This window comes from Lepisma saccharinum, chromosome 1 (genome assembly GCF_977018435.1).
Source record: "Lepisma saccharinum chromosome 1, izLepSacc3.1, whole genome shotgun sequence".
Lineage (NCBI taxonomy): Eukaryota > Metazoa > Arthropoda > Insecta > Zygentoma > Lepismatidae > Lepisma > Lepisma saccharinum.
This window is the reverse complement of record NC_139229.1, coordinates 94,169,634-94,188,876: the sequence shown is the minus strand read 5'-3', so window position 1 is coordinate 94,188,876 and position 19,243 is coordinate 94,169,634. Positions and strand designations below refer to the sequence as shown.

The window sequence follows — 19,243 nt, the reverse complement described above, 5'->3', positions numbered from 1 at the left end:
GAGATAAGCAATTACTTTTAATTTGAACTATACTGTGCTAAGAATAATATCGAATACATACACAAATTAGTGTAGTTGTGAGTGTTCAATGTTTTTTCTCTCTCAAGAGATCATTAACAATTCTACTTCAATACACACAATAAAAGTAAAACAAGAATGCAAAACAATAATAACTATGAAATCTAATTGATTTATATGAACATAAAGCAAAAACTTAATAAAAACTTACACATAATAAAACCACTTCAACTATTTCATAATTTATTAACATCTTTAACCAATTAGTAAAGGACGTAGTTTGCTACTTTATAATATCTGATATTTATCAATAACAAATTTATTTATTTATGGATAATTAATAATACATTTTTAAGTTAGTAATTTATTTTTACTTTTAATAACATTATGAATATGTATATCGCATAAATTATATGTATGTTTGTGGGGAGGGGCGTTTGTAGATTAAGATCTTTCTCCCCCACCCCCAACAGTCTTATATGATTTCGCACCCTGCAATAGAAAGTCCACAGCTAACATTCAGGGCATTAATCTTCCATAACATTTTAATCTAAAGCGTTCAAAAGCTGCAAAGAAATCTCCCGGAATTTTATTTTTTTGAAGTTGGCAAGTCTACTGGAGGGTCAAATTCCTGTTACAGCTTCCTTCCTCTTCTCTTAGCAAATACTTGTAATAATAACTGGATTGAGCAGTCATTAAAGATTCCTTTCTCAACACGAAATATTTTGATTTTCCTTTGTGCTATACCAATGAACTATCAAGGCATATAAGCTGACATGGCATCAAAATGTGTTTTTCAGAGGATTCAAACTCACGATCTAAAGCCTTCCTGCTCTTCAAATATACATGTGCATTTTTCAGTGCTGCCATTAAAAGTAACAAACACACAGGTGTTTATTTCGCTGTATACCTCCATCTATCTCTCCCCTCCCCCCATTCAGCACGAGAAACCGGTTCTGCAAATGTAGTTCGCCTGCTATTTCACGAGCGTCAGGTGGATGAAACCTTTCGACACAGACGTTACTTGGCTCGTACCCAGCGAACAACGTCCTACCTGTCTGGAAGAAGAGTTTCCCTCCCCTACGTCCGGAAATACAAAAGGATAGCACTGTACCTAAAAGCACACTTTTTTAGAACCTAAAAATCCGAGGATAAACTAAAAGTTAAACATCATGGCCAGTGGCGTAACCACAAGGAGGGGGCGGAGCATTGCGGAGAGGGTTTTCTTTTCGATCTCTTGGTCACGTTGGCACTCCCCATCATAGTAGCCGCCGGCCGCCACTGCCTCCACCAGGTATCGAAGCTGTGACCCATTGATTGGGTGTGCAGTTAAGCCAGCCTTTTGGGTGTGCCTCAGCCCACTCTGACATACCCTTGATGCCACCCCCAAAAATTTGTAATTTGTGCAAAAACAACTCAATAGTAGCATTAATAGGAATGCTCCATTTCTCTTGGCCTGATTACATTATATAACGGTCAGTGGGTTATTTAACAGCTGTTGAATTTCTTCTTTATCTAAAAGTTCTCACTTTAATTAAGCTTCACGAAAGCCAGTGGTAGCGTGGCCGAGCGGTCTAAGGCGCTGGTTTAAGGCACCAGTCTCTTCGGAGGCGTGGGTTCGAATCCCACCGCTGCCAGTAACACTTTTGTTAATTTCTTTGATCTCAGATTGCCGCCACCGCAGTAGTGAGAAATGATTTTGATGGAATATTTTTAAATGATAATATATGGCGGTTTTCCATAACGAAATTCAAAATGAAAGGAAAATTTTAATCATTAGTTTACTTGTATGACCTCTCACATATCAATACCAATTTTTATAATTTTGAAAATTCGCAGTGCCATTTACTCTTTGGAATAAGTGTTACAATATGTAAAGAAAACATTATGTTCTGGCAACTAGAGAACGCAGGATTTTTTCTTGGAGAGTGCTGGAATACATAACTGCGTTCTAGTGAAGAGGCAGGATACACCATAAAATATTTCGTAATTGCCATTTTAACCTTTGTTTTTAAAATTCTTCACAAAGATGGTAATAGAAGGGCCATTTTAAGTGGGTTTGAATTTACCACTTTTCCGGAATTATTCAGCGCTTTCATTACAGAAGTTTGATTTTCTCAATTTTTTTTTTTGGGGGGGGGGGCTGTAACACCAGCAGCTTTGCGTGGGTACTTCTGTGGTTCTGACCTCCTCCTCAAGTTCTTTTTTCCTTAGGTTATCTGCTTGAATACTAGTTAACTGAACTTTATTTCGTTATCGATTATCAAAATAATAAGCCTTTTGTTTTGATAATTTGAAATCAACTATGCCAATTTGCACGAGGGTCGACTGACTGGTTCAACCACTATCCCCACGCTACGCCCATGGCCACATGTATTGTACATCGAACTGCAAATATAATGGTAGGCAAATTGTCCATCCCTGTTTTCGTTCTTTTATTATTCTATATTATGTGTTGTTTTGAGAAGTGAAATTGTGTTTATGCGAAGCAGATGTCCTCTGCGTGTTGATGTTTTTATTTCATTACGTCATCACGTTGTGGAAAACAAACTGAATGAAAATAGTGATGGAAAATGTTGTGTACTAATACTTTTGCCGTTTAGTGTACAATGTGCAAGAACGTAGAGCCAAATTATCTTCAAAACATCTGCGCCTGACCTGTCTAGCTAGCGTGCCTACCCATCGTGCAGAGCGTGAGCGGGAATGTAAGCGATAGGGGGCCGGGTTGGGATGACGTCAGCGGCTCGCTTTTTGATTTGATGGATTGAGGCTTGTGACTCGCTCCCAAGCTGCAAATGCATAACAGTCAGAGATATTACCAAAGAATCGCGCCTTTTCTTATTTTTTTATGATTAAAATTTCCCTATCAGACTGAGACTTTCGCTTCGGTTTCGAGAGACGGGACAGAGAATGCGAGAAGCATCGGGGCAGGTTTTTGCTACTCGAAACGTACCGGCATTTGCAATACGAGACACGTATTGCAACTCGAGGCAAGACTACAGGTTTTCTCGAACACAAGATAAAGTAAATGCCTCACCGAAGGCCTCTTCACCTTGTAATGAAGGAGTACCAGATACGATACCCTGTGGAGGCATAGTAATTCGGATCCCACTTTAAACTGTAGGTCTAGTCCCGATTAGCCTTTCTGTGCATAAAGTGGACTTAAAAATAACGAGACTGCTAGCCTGATGTAATATAGAATGGTATAGCCTCCTCTCGGTCGCACTACGACGCCAGGGGTCCCGGGTTCGAATCCCGGCTTGGGCATGGATGTTTGTGACTGTCCATTTATCAATTTCACCATGTCATCATTCATCTCCAATAATCGCAAATTAGCCAAAAGTGGCAGAAAAAACGAAGGAAAATAAAGCAAATCAATCAATCAATCAATCTCCTCTCGGTTCGTAAATTAATTGATTGATTGAGTTAGTTTATATAACTTCGATTTTCCGCCACTTTTGGCTAATCGCAAAGATGAGGATGACTGATGATTATATGATGAAATTGATGAAGGGACACTCGCAAAGAACACTCGCATGCCCATGGCGTCATAGCGCGTTGTGCTAACCACTCCGCCACGAAGGGCGGCTCATAAAATAAAGTGTAACTGTTATTACGAGGGAAGCCTGTAGATTCCCAAACGCGGATCCTTCAGCCTAAATCAAGTTACGAGCATATGCAGGATTTTATTTTGATAAGGCCTGATACTCTAGTGTAATGTAAACATATTGCTATTAAATTTAGAATTTGGCAACTCTTTCGAGGGGGGACCGGACCCCTTGATTATAAAGTAACCACAACACACAAAGTGATTCTCCTAGACCTTATAAATGATTGACCTAGCTTGGCTTCAAATTGGAAAGCAATCTCACACACGCGCACACAAATAATAAAAAATGCAAACATCGAGAGAGAAAATTAGAGACAGGAAGAAAATTGGTGGAAAGATTACAATTATAAGGAAGAAAAGAGGCAAACTCTAAAAGAGGTCACACAAAAGTCGGGGACAGACAGACAGAGAGAGCAAGATAAAATAAAAACCGAGAGAAAATAAATTGATTAGAAAATTATTATTTCTATTTTAGTATTAAATGCGTTACCATTGTTACATTAGGATGGGATAAGTATTTATAGAATTGTATTTTAGGTGGTGTTATCGCCGTATAACAATTGCTTATGGGGTAAATAATTACTTCTAATAATTATTATTGTTGTTGTAGAAAGTTCATTATTTTAAAGCGATAAGAACATAAAAATGTAACATACATTCATGTATCAAACTTATTTCTATACAAAGAGCTATCCTACGAGGCAGGCCCGTGGCTATAATTTTATTTCGGAGGGGGTCATCCCTTACCAGCAGTCGCCATCTAAAAGTGAAAAAGTGGGGGGATAAAATCCCTGAAGATGAATTTCTCAGTATATTACAATTTATTATGCAAGATGGTTAACCCTCCGTCATCCGCGTCCTCATTGCAGCACAAATTTCCTGCGCGCGGCACTCATCACGTCAATTATTGATGTAAATCCAGGTTGAATTACACAGTGATCAGAACGCTACATTTTAAAAGTAGCTCCGCTACAGCTACAGCTACTCTTCCAAAATGTAGCTTCGCTACAGCTACAGCTACATTTATCTAAAAGTAGCTCGCTACGCTACTCCTGTTCGCTACTCGCTACTTCGCTACTTTTTGCGCTACTTCTGCATAAAAAAATGAAAACCATATTTGTATTAAAAAATGCCCTACTACTGGTAGGTAGATTCTGTTATTTATTATCATGATTCCAGTCATTCCATAATTTTGATAGCAGTGTTACTTCAGTTACTTATTTTTACTATAGTTTGTGAGAATACCAAACCTATGTAAGGGGCATATCAATTCAAATTTGATATATGAATATTGCAATTAGGGTGTTACCCAAATTAATTATTACAACTATACACACATAAAATTTGGTAGGATTACATATTTATGTTCACATCAACATATTTTTCTTGAGAATAAATATTTCATTTTTTATAGACTGATATGAAGTCATCATTTTGAATGAAAAGTACCTGGACAAATGGGTGGTAGACTCTATCAAAGCATTCGAAGATTAATACGGAACAGGGATGTACCTATGAAATGCAAGAAGGTAATATATAACACATACTATGTGCCAATAATTACGTATGGAGCATATACTTGGACAATGACATAGAGAGACAAAGAAAATATGCAGGCAGTGGAGATTAAATTTTTAAGGAGTCTTTTGAGGAAGACTAGAAGAGATAGAATAAGAAATTAGGAGATCCGACAGACAGTGGGTGTAGTGAAGCTTCAGGACAGAATAGATCAGGCACAGGTGAGATGGTTTGGACACATGAAGAGGATGGATGCAGAAAGACTACCAGTAATAGCTTACCATGCACAAGGAGTGGGAATAAGGCCAAGGGGGAGACCAAGATGTCGGTGGAAAGAGCAGATAGCGGAGAGTGTTAGGAGAAGAAGACAAGATTGGATCACCTTGAAAAGAGAGGAGTGGTGAAAGACCAGGAAAAAATGGAGAGGCTTGACTTCTATGCCGAACCAGCCAGAGGCAGGAAACAGCGAAGGATGATGATGATGATGTCATGATTATCAAAAGTTACAGAAAAGTGACGTAAAAGTAGGAGAAATACATAAATTTGAAAACTATGTATATTAACTAAAGAAAATTGTCGTTTCTGCAGGAAAGTCAATAACTCGTACATACTTTTTGCAATATGAAAAAAAATATTGAGGAAACTGTCGTGTAAACCTGAGTGTTCTAAACATATTGTAATTTTAAAATTTGTGAACAAAATACTATCCCAAAATAATTGTAATTCCAGAAACTCTATTATTCTTGTAACAATAATTTCTTGCTGGTGAGATCCTATATACTGACGATGATCAATGCTGTTAATGTACTGAGCCATTTATTGCTGGCACTATTCCCTTGTCAGTGCAGTGGAAAATCCATCGCTCGTTTTTGCACTGCAAGTTGTGTCTTACACAGCAATTAATGACATTTTGGTGTCTCTTTCAAATCCGGGAACTTTTCTAACGGTGGAAGCGGCCCCGGCGCCCACCCAGCGTCGAATAAAAATGGGTACCTGGGGGAAACCCTGGGGGGTAAAGGCGGTCAGGGGCGTGATGCTGATCACATCACCCCCACTCACGACCGGATCAAGAAAGTGTGGGGCGTTACCTCCACACCACCTATACGCCTTCATGGCGTGGTGCTATGCACAGGGGAACACTTTACCTTTTTACCTTACAACATGAATATCCACAGGATTTGTTCCGAGGGTGACGCAAACGAGGCAATTTTTTTTAGTGGTGCAGCAATCGAGGCATGTTTCTCCCCAAAATAGCGATGCAACTAAAGAAACGTAGCTGTTAGCCGGAATATATTCATATACACGTATGTCAGTTAGTTATCTGGATATATGAAGTATTCAGATACTAATTAAATAAATTACGCAGACATCAATAATCTACAATCTAGATAATCTGTATCTCCATGTAATAGACTGTCTTTATGAACCTCCTGCAAAATTAAGGGTTATTGTCGATTTTTCTGATGCTGTTGCCACATTCAAAATTCACCTCAAAATGCTGAGAAAAAATGTAGCTGTAGCGAACAACTACAGGAATTTTGTAGCTTCGCTACCGCTACAACTACAATTTTCAAAATGTAGCGTCGCTACAGCTACAGCTACAAATTTTGTAGCTAGCTACAGTAGCGACGCTACAAGTAGCTCGCTACTTCTGACCACTGGAATTACACTAGCACTTACTGGAAATTAGGCGAAATATACATGAACGCAGACATGTCCATTTCGAACATTTTTATCAGCTATTAAAAGAAAAGTTAAAAAAAATATGGTGTATCATAGAATTACAAGCTTAGACTCTTGAAGCAAATGCACCAAAATATTATTCTAAAAGTAATGAAACTTTGCCATATAATGAAGGCACTAAAAATTAACTCACCATTCACAAAATGTTCTAAGCATTTTCCAAAAATGTTCAACGTATTTTTCAAAAGATTTCAACGTATTTTTTCCAAAATTTTCACCATATTTTTCAAATCGAATTGAAATCGTAGTACAACTTAGGCTATGTGGGGTAGAAAGTCGTAGCGTTCCTCTTAACGCGGGATCTTAAATAGGGATGTAGCTATTAGTACTAGTTGATGGTAGAGACAGCCCTGAACGGGCAGGTACAAATATCTAACTATTCATTAAAATAGACTCATGATTCGTTTCTAGACTGAAGTGAGCAATGCAAATGGCAGAATGGGTGTAGACTAGCTTACCCTGTTCGGTTTAGAAATAAGACCAGTAGCTCCTGCTTCTCCGATGATTCCAAATTAAAAGGCCTCGTGTCGCTCTCATGCGCACGTATATAAACCCTCGCTTGGCCTCTCGTCACCTCTTGCCAAAGGCCAGTGTTCTTACCATTTCCTGTAGAAAGCTTATTCTACACATTTCTGAGCAGGAGCTGACAAGGTCTGCCAGGGTCAATATTTCTTAACCGAACAGGGCATGGTACGACACTCCCTCTTGCGAAACAATTTCCAAAATTGAAATTGTAATAATTAAAGTTTAAATTGAACCTTCTGCCATTCACCAAAATTTAAAAGGTTTTTGTTTATTACATGAAAAAAAAAGGTTACATAAAATAAAATAATAAAAAAAATGTCGGATACCCTTCACCGAAAAGTAAATGGAACAGAATTAAGCTCAAGCTTGAATGCTGAAAGAAAGTCTTTTGTTTTCATTAGCCACACGCTGGAAGAGTCTTTCGTAATCAACAATGCTGACGGTGGTCAACATGCGATATAAGGTGTTGTTCGGAGGTCCGTGGAGTCAGCGGAAAGTTCAACACACTGCATCGTAACGCGATACATGCGACTTGCTTCTGAACAAGTGCTAAATAAGCACAGAACGTAATCCGTAAGAAACCTTAAGGCCGCATGCTCGCAATCTTCCGCCTCATCAGGATGACAGTTCGAGGCGGGAGCAAAAAGACCGTGGTAAACACCAAGCTCTACTGGACTGAGCACAACCACACGAAGATTAAAAAAATAGTTGAAGATTATGTTTTCACTGACGTTCGTAGCACACTATGTGTGCGCACTATGACCTGAGAGATCAAAAGGCAGGGCAATCCAAATACACTCAAACCAATACACTCAAACCCCAGAGTCCTGGGGTACGAAGCACTGTTCCGGGACATACACGGTCCTTGACCGATCACAATTGCACTGGGGGACCGGATTCGAATCCCGGTGTGGAAATTTCTGGTATACTGTCCAGCAAAGGTCAGATGAAAAGACGTTGGCCGTGGGGCGGGCGAACACAGGGTAGTCCATGGGAAGCCACTCCAAGTAGCGTTTCCAAGCCCCAAAATATGCGTTGTCCAATGGCGAACACTGGGGGGTATTTATGATAGGCCCCCGAAAGTTCACAGCAGGCGCCATTGCATATTTCCGGCACACATCGAATGGCGACACATTTCGTACGCTGGTTGCATGTGAAAACGGAAGGTGTACCGTGCTGCTATCACTCCAAGAGGGGAACAGTAAATATGGCCACTGGTAGGATTAAACTGTTCACAGGTGGCCTGGCAGGTTGCTGATCCACAGGGGTGGGTCTCAACACATTTGGGTCGTTGACTGTACCCGGAAAGTTCCAATATGTGGTGAAATACACTGCCTGGCCTTACAGAGCAAAAGGGGACGATGTACATGAAAGATGTTCATGCTTCTTCTTAAGGGGGGTTAGAGTCGTGGGGGGGGGGTTGCTCTGTAAGATGACATTTCTTCTGATGTTTCTGACGCTGTTCCAGTCCTGGGATGTCACTTGGAATAGGATTTTCGGTGCTGCTACGTGACATACACCGCTGAAAACCAAAGGAGGCTGGTGAGCTCCAAAGCCTTCAGGAATGCGTTCTTCTTCCCGCCTCAAAAAAATCGCTGGACTATTTTCGAAATTCCTTGAACTCTTGGAATTCCCGAACAGGGGAGGAAACAGGTTGGACATGGGAAAAACTACATTGCTCACAGTCATTCAATATTGAAAAATACATAAAAATGTGTAAAGGAATCGTCTTCTATAGGCAAGTGAAAATCATGAGTGAAGATAAGTAAACTAAAATAAAATAAACTGCCCAATAAGTGATATAAATTATAAAACAAAGTTTGAATGAAGGCTAAATAAAATAAAAGGCGGAAAATGTCATTTGACGCCTTAACACTGGAACACCATTAAAATGAAAATCTGACTTCATCAAAAGTAATATATGTATATATTGACTAAATTATATATATATAGCCCCTGGCTTCTCCCAAAATATAAAATAATGTGCAATATGAAACTAAAGTTATGACATGGCACTATAAAATAAACGAAAATATGTAGGATTAAATATTGATAAATATATAAAAGTAATATGTAGATGGTATAAAATATATCCCCTGGTATCAGAAAATTAACCCGACGAAATCCATTAATATCATGTCAGAAGTGTCAAAGCATTGTAAAAAATGAGGAACTGACGAAAAAAAAAATAATTAACCCAAAATTTGGTAACGTCACAGCTGTTAAAACGGACCTAGCCACAAGTAAAATAAAAGAGTAAATGACAGGGCTCCAATGACGTTAAAATCATTAATTACGAAAGGGACATAATAAAATGGATGAATAAATCAAGGCGACATAGTGACGCACTGTTAACGCTCACTAGTCAAGGTTGGTTTGCGCTTGCATACGCCTGACGTATAGCATAAATAAACAGTTAAAATGAAGTTCCAAATTATTAATAGGATAACAGTAAATTCAAAACTGAAACTAAAGTGGGTTATTGATTTAGAAAACATTTCTTGGCTATCCGTGAAGTAAATTAACGGTTCTGAGAATAAAGGAAAAAAATATAAGGCATTGCGTTAAACAGAAAAGAGGAATAATAATAATAATAATGCTATAACCCGCCGTGGATTTTCTTCGTCACTTGGCATAAATGCTCGTCGCGTAAGAGACACTTGACCCATGACAACTGTAGGCGTCTAAATCCACTCTTTTGAGTTTTTAGCCTAATAAGGTAAACAAAACTACTTTTTATGGTCGCCTTAGGAAAAAAAATTGAAACGTAACCGTAAATGAACATCATGACGCCGGGCCGGGAGAAAATTATAGGATTTCGTATGATATTACTTCAACTAAAGTCTATGACGTGTGGGAGATTAAAATATAAGCACAATTACTCGCTATTACCTACTTTACGAAGATTAACATGAAATTAATCTGTAAGAAGTAATTAAATTTCATTCTGGAAACTTTTGAAAATTCTGAAGGAAAGAGAAAACGTCGCATAAATAAGCGCCCTTGAAAAGACTCTTATTCTCGCCTCTTTGGGAGGCTAGGAATTTCAGTGTCGACGCCAGCTGAGTGTAAAGTTCATCTACAACAAAGAAAGGTGTCATCAAATTCTCTCTCTCCGAGACTGAAATAAGATATGTTTCATCCGCTAACTCGAATGTGAAAATTTCCGCACGGAAATCTGGTGACTTACATGGGAGGAAAATCCTGGACTTGAGTCTTGCGACTGCACATATCCTGAGTTCGAAGGAACAAAAGGAAAACAACGAATGAATCGTGCTTTCGGTGCAGAGATTAAACTTGCGTGTTTAAACCTATCGTAAGCTGACGGAATGTAACGTGATTATACCTAAAGGGGAGGGCTTGATTGATTACACTATTCGCAATACTTCATCGTTATTTAATGAAAAAAATGACAACCAGATTTGCCTTAATTTAAACAACCTTTTTAACTTTTATCGCTATTTAGTGATTTAGTGATTTGCGATGCGATTAAATAACCACACGAAATCTGTTGAATAACGCTAAAGAATGTTTATTTAAACATTAAGGAATGCCGTAACTTGAAATATAAATATCATAATATAAATACACATGAAATTTAAGATATTTAAAATTCAAAGCTAGAAAACGCAAAAGGAGGAATATTAAGCTATCCTTTAATAAATAGCTGAAGGAGACAATAAATATATGGATAATAACAAAAAAATCTCGTTAATATGTGAAATACTCCACGCCTTGAATACCGCTTACGTCTCGTTCTACTTTTCATTACAAGTTGGCTTACGCCTAACTATGGTGTTTTAACAAACTAAAAGTCATGCAGACTAAGTCATTCTTATGTCATTGCGCTACAATGACAGTGTCATTCCTCTTGCTACGGGTACCTCTGTGTACACAATTAATTCGTAGGGGAAGACGTAACCTTAAAACTAATGGAAGGGAGCGTCACACTTACTACCTTTAGTAGCGGACATCATTGCTCCTCTATTCCTTAAAACATATATATAAACACTTGCGCACTCTTTTATATTTCACTACCGGTATTTCTGCGCGTACAACTAAAAACACCTATTATTATCCCTTAGCTAGAACATTGAATCAACGAGCGGGTTATACTCTAGCCGAATGGTAGCGTCACTCTTACTACTTACGCCAGCGTATAGTAGCGGACATATAATTGCTCCTCTATTCCTAGAAATATAATTAGCGTTTCGTTTTTTCACATATTAACTTTACTTTAGTAAAAAAAATATTCCTTAAACAAGGTAAAAATAAAAATGCTCTGCGACTGACTCGTGTATTCTCTCGACCATCTCCTTATCAATTTGCACTACAATTATTAGTACCAAGACTCCCATCTTCGGGGCGAGGAGATTTCAGTCATTTTAAATTACGAGTGAGTCGACCACTGATCCTTGTGCATTTCAAAACTATACGTGATAAAATTAAATACCCTCCTTGCGATAATCTTTAACAGTTTAACTTAAAACACATAAACACAAACGGCGTTACTTTTCGGATCATTAACAAGTTACGGTCTGTTTTAAAAATATATATGAAATTGAAACTTTAAAGGACTTTAATTAATTAAAACACAATTAACTTCAGCAATACTCTCTGCTGTGACCCACTAAGTACACACATCATGGTGTGATTGAGTCGTATCGTTTATAGCCGAAATATCATAAGTCACGCACCAAATTTACGTTTAAAAAAATACCAAATTGTATTTCAAGAGACTACTGCAAGGACAAGGGTCATCAAAATCAAATGCCACTTTCAAAATTTTGATAAAATCCTGGGAATTGATGATAATTTCCCAGGTGGTAGTTTTGTCATAGCCATCAGGCCCTGACCGAAGGTACCGGGTTCGAGCGAACCGCGGCGTTACTAGGAGCGGAATGACAAGGGCTTGTCGGTAGACGTGCCCGGGCTGGCCAAATTCTGGGCGGAATATGACACTCGAATGTCCGACATCGAACCTTCCGGCGCGCGGAATGACGGACGTACCTTATGCCACATCGCATCGACGCGGAAAACCGCGACGAAGCAAAAGCGCCCGTGGCTACCAAAGGAAACATTCTTTTTTCGTTTCCTCCGCATTGTAATGTGCTTTAATGCAGCGGGTGATTAGCCTATTGGGTGGGTGTGGTGGGTAAGGACTGAATTAAAGCTGATTATCGACATTAACCATCATTAACATTAAAATTGCGTGCTACGCAGCTTTCCCCAAAAATAAAGATTCGCGGAGAAAAAAAACAATTCTGACATGTCACTATTTAACAAATTTCAATTTTCATTTATTTCAGAGTGAAATAAATGAAAAAATTCCGCAACTCCACTACGTAGCTCTAATTTTCATCACATTTCCGTAAAAATGGATGAAAAGCCCAAGCATCTCACCACGTAACGATGCCTATCCTTTCAATTTTCATGTCTGTTTAAGAAAACAAGTCTTTGACGCTTTTCATTTCCAAAAGAAAATGAAAAGGCCCGCATCAATCCACCACGTAGCGTTCCTCTTAACGCGCGATCTTAAATAGGGATGTAGCTATTAGTACTAGTTGATGGTAGAGACAGCCCTGAACGGGCAGGTACAAATATCTAACTATTCATTAAAATAGACTCATGATTCGTTTCTAGACTGAAGTGAGCAATGCAAATGGCAGAATGGGTGTAGACTAGCTTACCCTGTTCGGTTTAGAAATAAGACCAGTAGCTCCTGCTTCTCCGATGATTCCAAATTAAAAGGCCTCGTGTCGCTCTCATGCGCACGTATATAAACCCTCGCTTGGCCTCTCGTCACCTCTTGCCAAAGGCCAGTGTTCTTACCATTTCCTGTAGAAAGCTTATTCTACACATTTCTGAGTAGGAGCTGACAAGGTCTGCCAGGGTCAATATTTCTTAACCGAACAGGGCATGGTACGAAGTAACTATTTGTTCCATACTCTCTGTTAAAATCTTACTGACTCGCAGAAAAAGCAATCCAATGTAGAAAACGCACCTCGAAGAAACTTACAAAATATTTTTAAAATGTTCAAATCTCAATTTGTTTCTCGTACTCTTACGAGGTATACGTAAGAAAAGACATACTGACTCTAATGACAACTCCGACATTTCATATGAGTACTGTAATGGTTTCTGCATGCAAATAATTTTCATTCCGAACAACGTACCGTGGTTTTATTCTTATTTTCACCAAATTCATGGCTGGCGTGCTGTGATTTAAGATATGAAACGTTCCCGCCCGCTATACCGAGTGCCGCCAGAGGAGAGCCGGTTACTTCAGAGGCGTATAAGCAATGGGTGTGTTTCACCTACGTCACAAACTGTTGCATTTTGGGATCGAGCAGCCATGGTTGAGGCCATTTCTTGTAAACATACGGCATTCAAGCGGGCGGGCGGGAGATTTGAACCTTGTTTACAATGGTAAACATTGTGCAGTATTCGGTTGTCTAACAAAAACTCACGTTTATCCTCGAATTTTCCTAGTAAAAGCAGAAGGTGCGCTTCATGGCACGGGACTTGTTGATCAGAAAGCGTCGCCGCGTCTGGTTGGCGAGAATAAATCCTGCCAACATTAACGGACAAAGCAAACATTAAAGAGTGTGGAGTGAACATTTCCTCTCAGGTAAGTTCATATACGAGGGCCACTATTTATATTTGAGCCTTGGCAACACTGATTGAAGTTAGGCACGATTTGACGTTTGCACAGAATCGTCTGGCATTATTGACCATAACGTACTTCAAATGTTTTGTCAATAGCTTCATTTGTGTTGTTTATGTTGCCTTGGAGATTGCGCGACAACAATAAAATGGAATTAACTCGTGAACATTTTCGTGCGATGATTTTTTACGATTTTCGACGTGGATTATCAAGATCAACTTACTTCCACATTTGGCGATGAAGCCTCATCCTTTGCCACTGTGAAACGCTGGTATAACGAATTTAATCGTGGCCGCCATTCGCTCACCGACGAGATTCGCGAAGGTCGTCCAAAATCAGTTGTTGTTCAAGAAAACATTGATGCTGTGCAAAACCTAATACTGCAAGATCGTCATGTGACATACTGTGAGATTGAGGCAAGCATAGGCATTCGTTCCACCAGCATATATAAAATATTACATGATCATTTAGCTGTGAGAAAGGTATGTTCTCGTTGGATCCCACACAATTTGACAAAAACTCAAAAAGACGCTCGCGTCAATTGGTGCAAACAAATGCTCAATAAATACAATCGTGGTGCTTCAAAAGACGTACATAAGATTGTAACAGGTGACGAATCATGGATATATGCATATGAGCCGGAACGTAAACAGCAGTCGACTGTATGGGTGTTTCAAGATGAACCCAATCCAACAAAAGTTGTTCGCGCTCGAAGCACATCGAAACAAATGGTCGCCTGTTTTTTCGGGAAAACTGGTCATGTGGCAACTGTGCCTTCAGAGGAACGTAGAACGGTCAACTCTGAATGGTACACAACAATTTGTTTGCCAGAGGTCTTCGGTCAAATACGGAAAACAAACAAACGCCGTCGGATCATTCTTCATCAAGACAATGCCAGCTGTCACACATCTCGTCTAACAACCGACTTTATGAACAGTCAAAAAATCGAATTGATGGGTCATCGGCCTTACAGTCCTGATTTGGCACCCAATGACTTCTTCTTGTTCCCGAATGTCAAGAATAAATTGCGTGGACAACGATTTTCGTCGGCGGAAGACGCCGTTGATGCGTTCAAAAACCATATTATGGAGGTGTCTCAAGAAGATTGGAAAAACTGCTTTGACAAATGGTTCGAACGAATGCAAAAGTGTATTGACCATAAAGGAGAATACTTCGAAAAACAATAAAGCAGTTTTCAATGCCAAATTCCTGTTTTTTCATTGTTAGGCTCAAAATATAAATAGTGACCCTCGTATCACCTTTCTCTGTGACTTTTAGTATAAATGGCTCGAACTGGTCACACTTGCAAGCAGTGTTTGTTTTTTGGTAGAAAGGCACTGATACTTCAGGCAAGTTTGACGACAAAAATGGTAACGTTCAAAGTTAAAATTCATCTTGATTATTTAATTTTGTTCGTTAACCCAAACTGTTATTAATTGTTATTCGATTCATGATGAAAGGTGCCGGTAGCAGGCTTTGTGACTGTCAGAAAAAATGCACTGCTTGGCTAAAACATACTAATGATATATCCAAGTATCCCAAATTGATTGATTGATTTGGTTTATTTTACTTCGCCTTTCTGCCAGTTTTGGCTAATCGTGAAGACGAGTCTGAGTGATGATATGGTGAAATTGATGAAGGGACACTCACAAAGAACACCCATGCCCAGGCCGGAATTCGAACTCGGGACCCCCTATGTTAACCACTCCGCGACGGAGGACGGCATATCTGAAATTGTTAAAGCAAGGTGTGAAATTACTGTTTTCGAGCAACTCAACTTTTTAAATTATAGTACGTAAATAGGAAACATAGACGACAATGGCAGAGCCTTGGAATTTACAGTTAATCTGCACTGGATGTACATATTTCAAGCAGAATCCGAACCACTAAAAAATACGAAAACGAATTGATTCCAAATGGCTGTGTCAAATAAATAAACACACGTGAACTACAGTTGGCCAATGGTTTAGGCCCATTTTCATTTCCATATCGTCAAGTTCACTTGGATCTACAGCAAAACTTCGCTTTTTCACCATATCTTTTTCTGTCGACTGCGCAGACAGTTTGAACATATGAAAAATTCCGCTATTTCCACATGGGACAACATTGTCATTATTTTAAAGACATTTTGCACAGTACTAACAACAAACGCACGTACAGTTGGCGCAGGTGTAACGAACGCTACGTGGTGGGTATTTTCGTGCAGACAACAAACAACTTGGCCGCGAAGATGGCGGCGGTGCGAATCCTGACGTCGCATGAAACCCACCTATTGAAAGAACGACAGACAAAAGGCGCCAACGCCTCTATGTTTTCGTGGGAATATTGAGGATAGGTTACCTAGTGCTTTCCCGACCATTAATGCGCTGGTAAGGAAAACAATTCAAAATTTTTAAAAAGGCGGCACTCAGTAAGAACGTAAGAAAAAATCTAGGTCCACCATCTTTATACATGTTGGCTGATTTCGTCTAAACGCAATACAAGGTACGTCGTGGAATCATGTTAAAATTCTAGCTCAAATGATCTATATTCATGACACTTGGCGGTCACAAAAATAGGGTGAACTTTGCTCCTAGGCTGCTCCTAAACCACGCACCACATTTCAAAGATTTTGTTGACAAATGGAACAAGTGATGCCCTTAAACACCTGTGAATTTCGTTCCTTAAGTTCAGACTAATCTAGACAGTCATCAGAAAATATCAAGGATGGACGCAAGATGGACGGAATATTCGTACTCTACGTGACGAAAACGATTTATTCAGTATATTTACCTTCCCAGCCCAGGTGACAAGTTTAGATCTGTCTGGCCTTCCTCGTTGAAGGACTGTGCACCGAAGTACTTACATATTCTCGGTTTTAGTAACGACATGAAATGTTGAGAGTTGGGAGTTAGCAGTTTTCTACACCCCCATTTCGCACAATAGGCATTCCCTCCATGAAAACGTTGCATGGAGCCATTCCTGAAATGTATAGCCTGCGTGCAACATGGCCCATCATTGAAATTTTATAATTGATTCTTCCGATGAAGGAATGTTTAAAAAAGCTAATAACTGATACTCCCCCCCCCCATTCTTTAATTCACTCAATTTCAATTCCTATTTGACGTAACACGATGCAGCCGGCCGCGTTGAATGGTCGATCACAAACTCGCCACTGAAGATTTCAGAATCGAGCCCTGGTTTGGGCAAAATAATAATATTAATAAGCTTTAGTATGCGGACGAGGTTCAGCCTGAGGCTAACCCTTAGCATGGGTATTTATTTACCTCTCTTCATCATTGATCCTCATCGACGCGATTATCCACGTGGTAAGAGAGGGAGGGCCATTATTTTTTTAAAAAAATACGAAGGTATTGGGAGAGTTTGGACTGTCGCGTCTATTTTGCTATTAGAATAATTGAAAACGTGCACTAACCACTATTAGATCGTACTTGGTATGTGATGAGATAAAATCTCGTACTCTTATATCATCGTATGAGAACCAGAGAAACGTATCTCCAAAAATACGGTTTTCAGTTTTGTTTAAATAAAATCTTAACGGTAAGATGGAGTCACGTATCTTCAATTTACTGACTCTTTTTAAGACAGACATATTCCAAATAATATTATTTCCTCTCTCCTGTAAATTTCATAAATTGGAGTTAGTCCCTATATGGTTCTCACACGTCGAATGATCGCCAACACAGAAAAAATAATTAATTCCCCTCCCCCCTCGCTTCGTGACAATGACGACATTACTATCAAGCACGTACTGTAACAAAGTTAACATGCCAAAAGTTAATTGTACAATTAATACATACTCAGGCTCAGCAACTTGATTTCCTGCATCATCTGCCAGCGACATGTTTCTCAATCTTCACCTCTTCACTCACTCGCAGCAAGACGAACTGTGTCTAACGTACAAGATTTAAAAAAGTCAACAATGTGGGGTATTCTCTTAAAAGTTCGTTTTCTTCTTCTTCCTCACACCACCATTGTTAGAATCAGCATGTTGATAACAGAACTTGCTATCATACTCGATGATGCAAAGGCAAGAACGCAGTCACTCAACCCCAACTTGGAAGATTTCTAGCTTGCCGACAGATTTGGCGCGTTATAATTTTTTTCATACAAAGAAGTTAAATTTACCAGTGTGAAAATCTTACGGCGTTGAACGAAAAAAAGAAGTTTTGTTCTTTCGAAAATTCTTGAATATACGATATTTTTTTAACATCGCTTCTTGTTAAATATCTCTTACGTGTCTATGTAAATTTTATATTTAAGTATTTTAACAAGATGAGAACAAAAGAAGTGAATACAACCGCGGTGTTAGCCATTTGAGATTGCTAGTGTTTCAAAATGTTTGATTTTGCTCATATCCGTGGTCACTGGCGTACGCAGGATCTTGTTTCGGGAGGGGCTCGAATTGTAAAGGTGGATAGTACAGTGGTATCCATGAGTATTCCCGTGCAAATTGTCTATCACCATATTCGTGCACTTTATTTGACCCAATAAGAGCTTCAAGGATTAAAAGAAAACTCAAAACAAGCTACAGACAACTTCTGGAGCAGCATACATAACAATGCATCGCTTAAAAACGCTGGATTTATTTGGCAATGACCTTCAGTGGCGGATTTCAGGCATTGAATTTGAATTAAAATGTTCGAGTGCGTCAGCACTGAGGCTAATTTGCACCCGTCACACTATACGGGGTCCAGCCCCTTATCATAACAAAAATAAAAGCGTGTCTGAAAACTAAAATTCCTTACCTTGGTTAAAAGCTGAGGCTAAAAAGGACGCTCAGCACAAATAAGGACAAAACACAGGACGACACAGAATTATACTGGCCATGGAGCCAGTCGCCAGAGCTTCGTTAGTCTGCAGTCCAGGGTGTACTACGTGGAAGTGGATTTCAGGCATTGTGTCGAGAGGTGAAAACATTTAAGGTTGACCACGTTTGCATAAATTAACCCATTGGCCACCATGTTCTTAGAAAATGTATTGCGAGTATTGTCGCTACCAGTAGCGTACGCAGGATTTCATCAAGGGGGGTGTTATTTAGTGAACTTTCTACAAATTCACATTACCATTGTTTTATTATACTTTAATTAATAATAATAATAATAAATTAATTAATAATTATTATAATTAATTAATTAAATTAATTAGTTTACTTACTACTA

At 39.0% G+C, this 19,243-nt stretch overlaps 1 protein-coding gene and 1 non-coding gene across 2 annotated transcripts in view; one reads left to right on the top strand and one right to left on the bottom strand.

Annotated features, from left to right (window-relative positions):
* LOC145984356 (uncharacterized) overlaps positions 1–18,001 on the bottom strand; it is a 135,493-nt gene extending 117,492 nt beyond the window's left edge. Inside the window, exon 1 of the mRNA XM_083118015.1 lies at positions 17,882–18,001. Within this exon, the coding sequence (XP_082974141.1) occupies positions 17,882–17,925 (44 nt within the window). The 5' untranslated portion in view covers positions 17,926–18,001. The remainder of the gene's footprint in view (positions 1–17,881) is intronic.
* TRNAL-AAG (transfer RNA leucine (anticodon AAG)) lies at positions 1,574–1,655 on the top strand. Its single transcript has one exon. It is a non-coding gene; the product is annotated as a tRNA-Leu (tRNA).
* Positions 18,002–19,243: the final 1,242 nt, after the last annotated feature.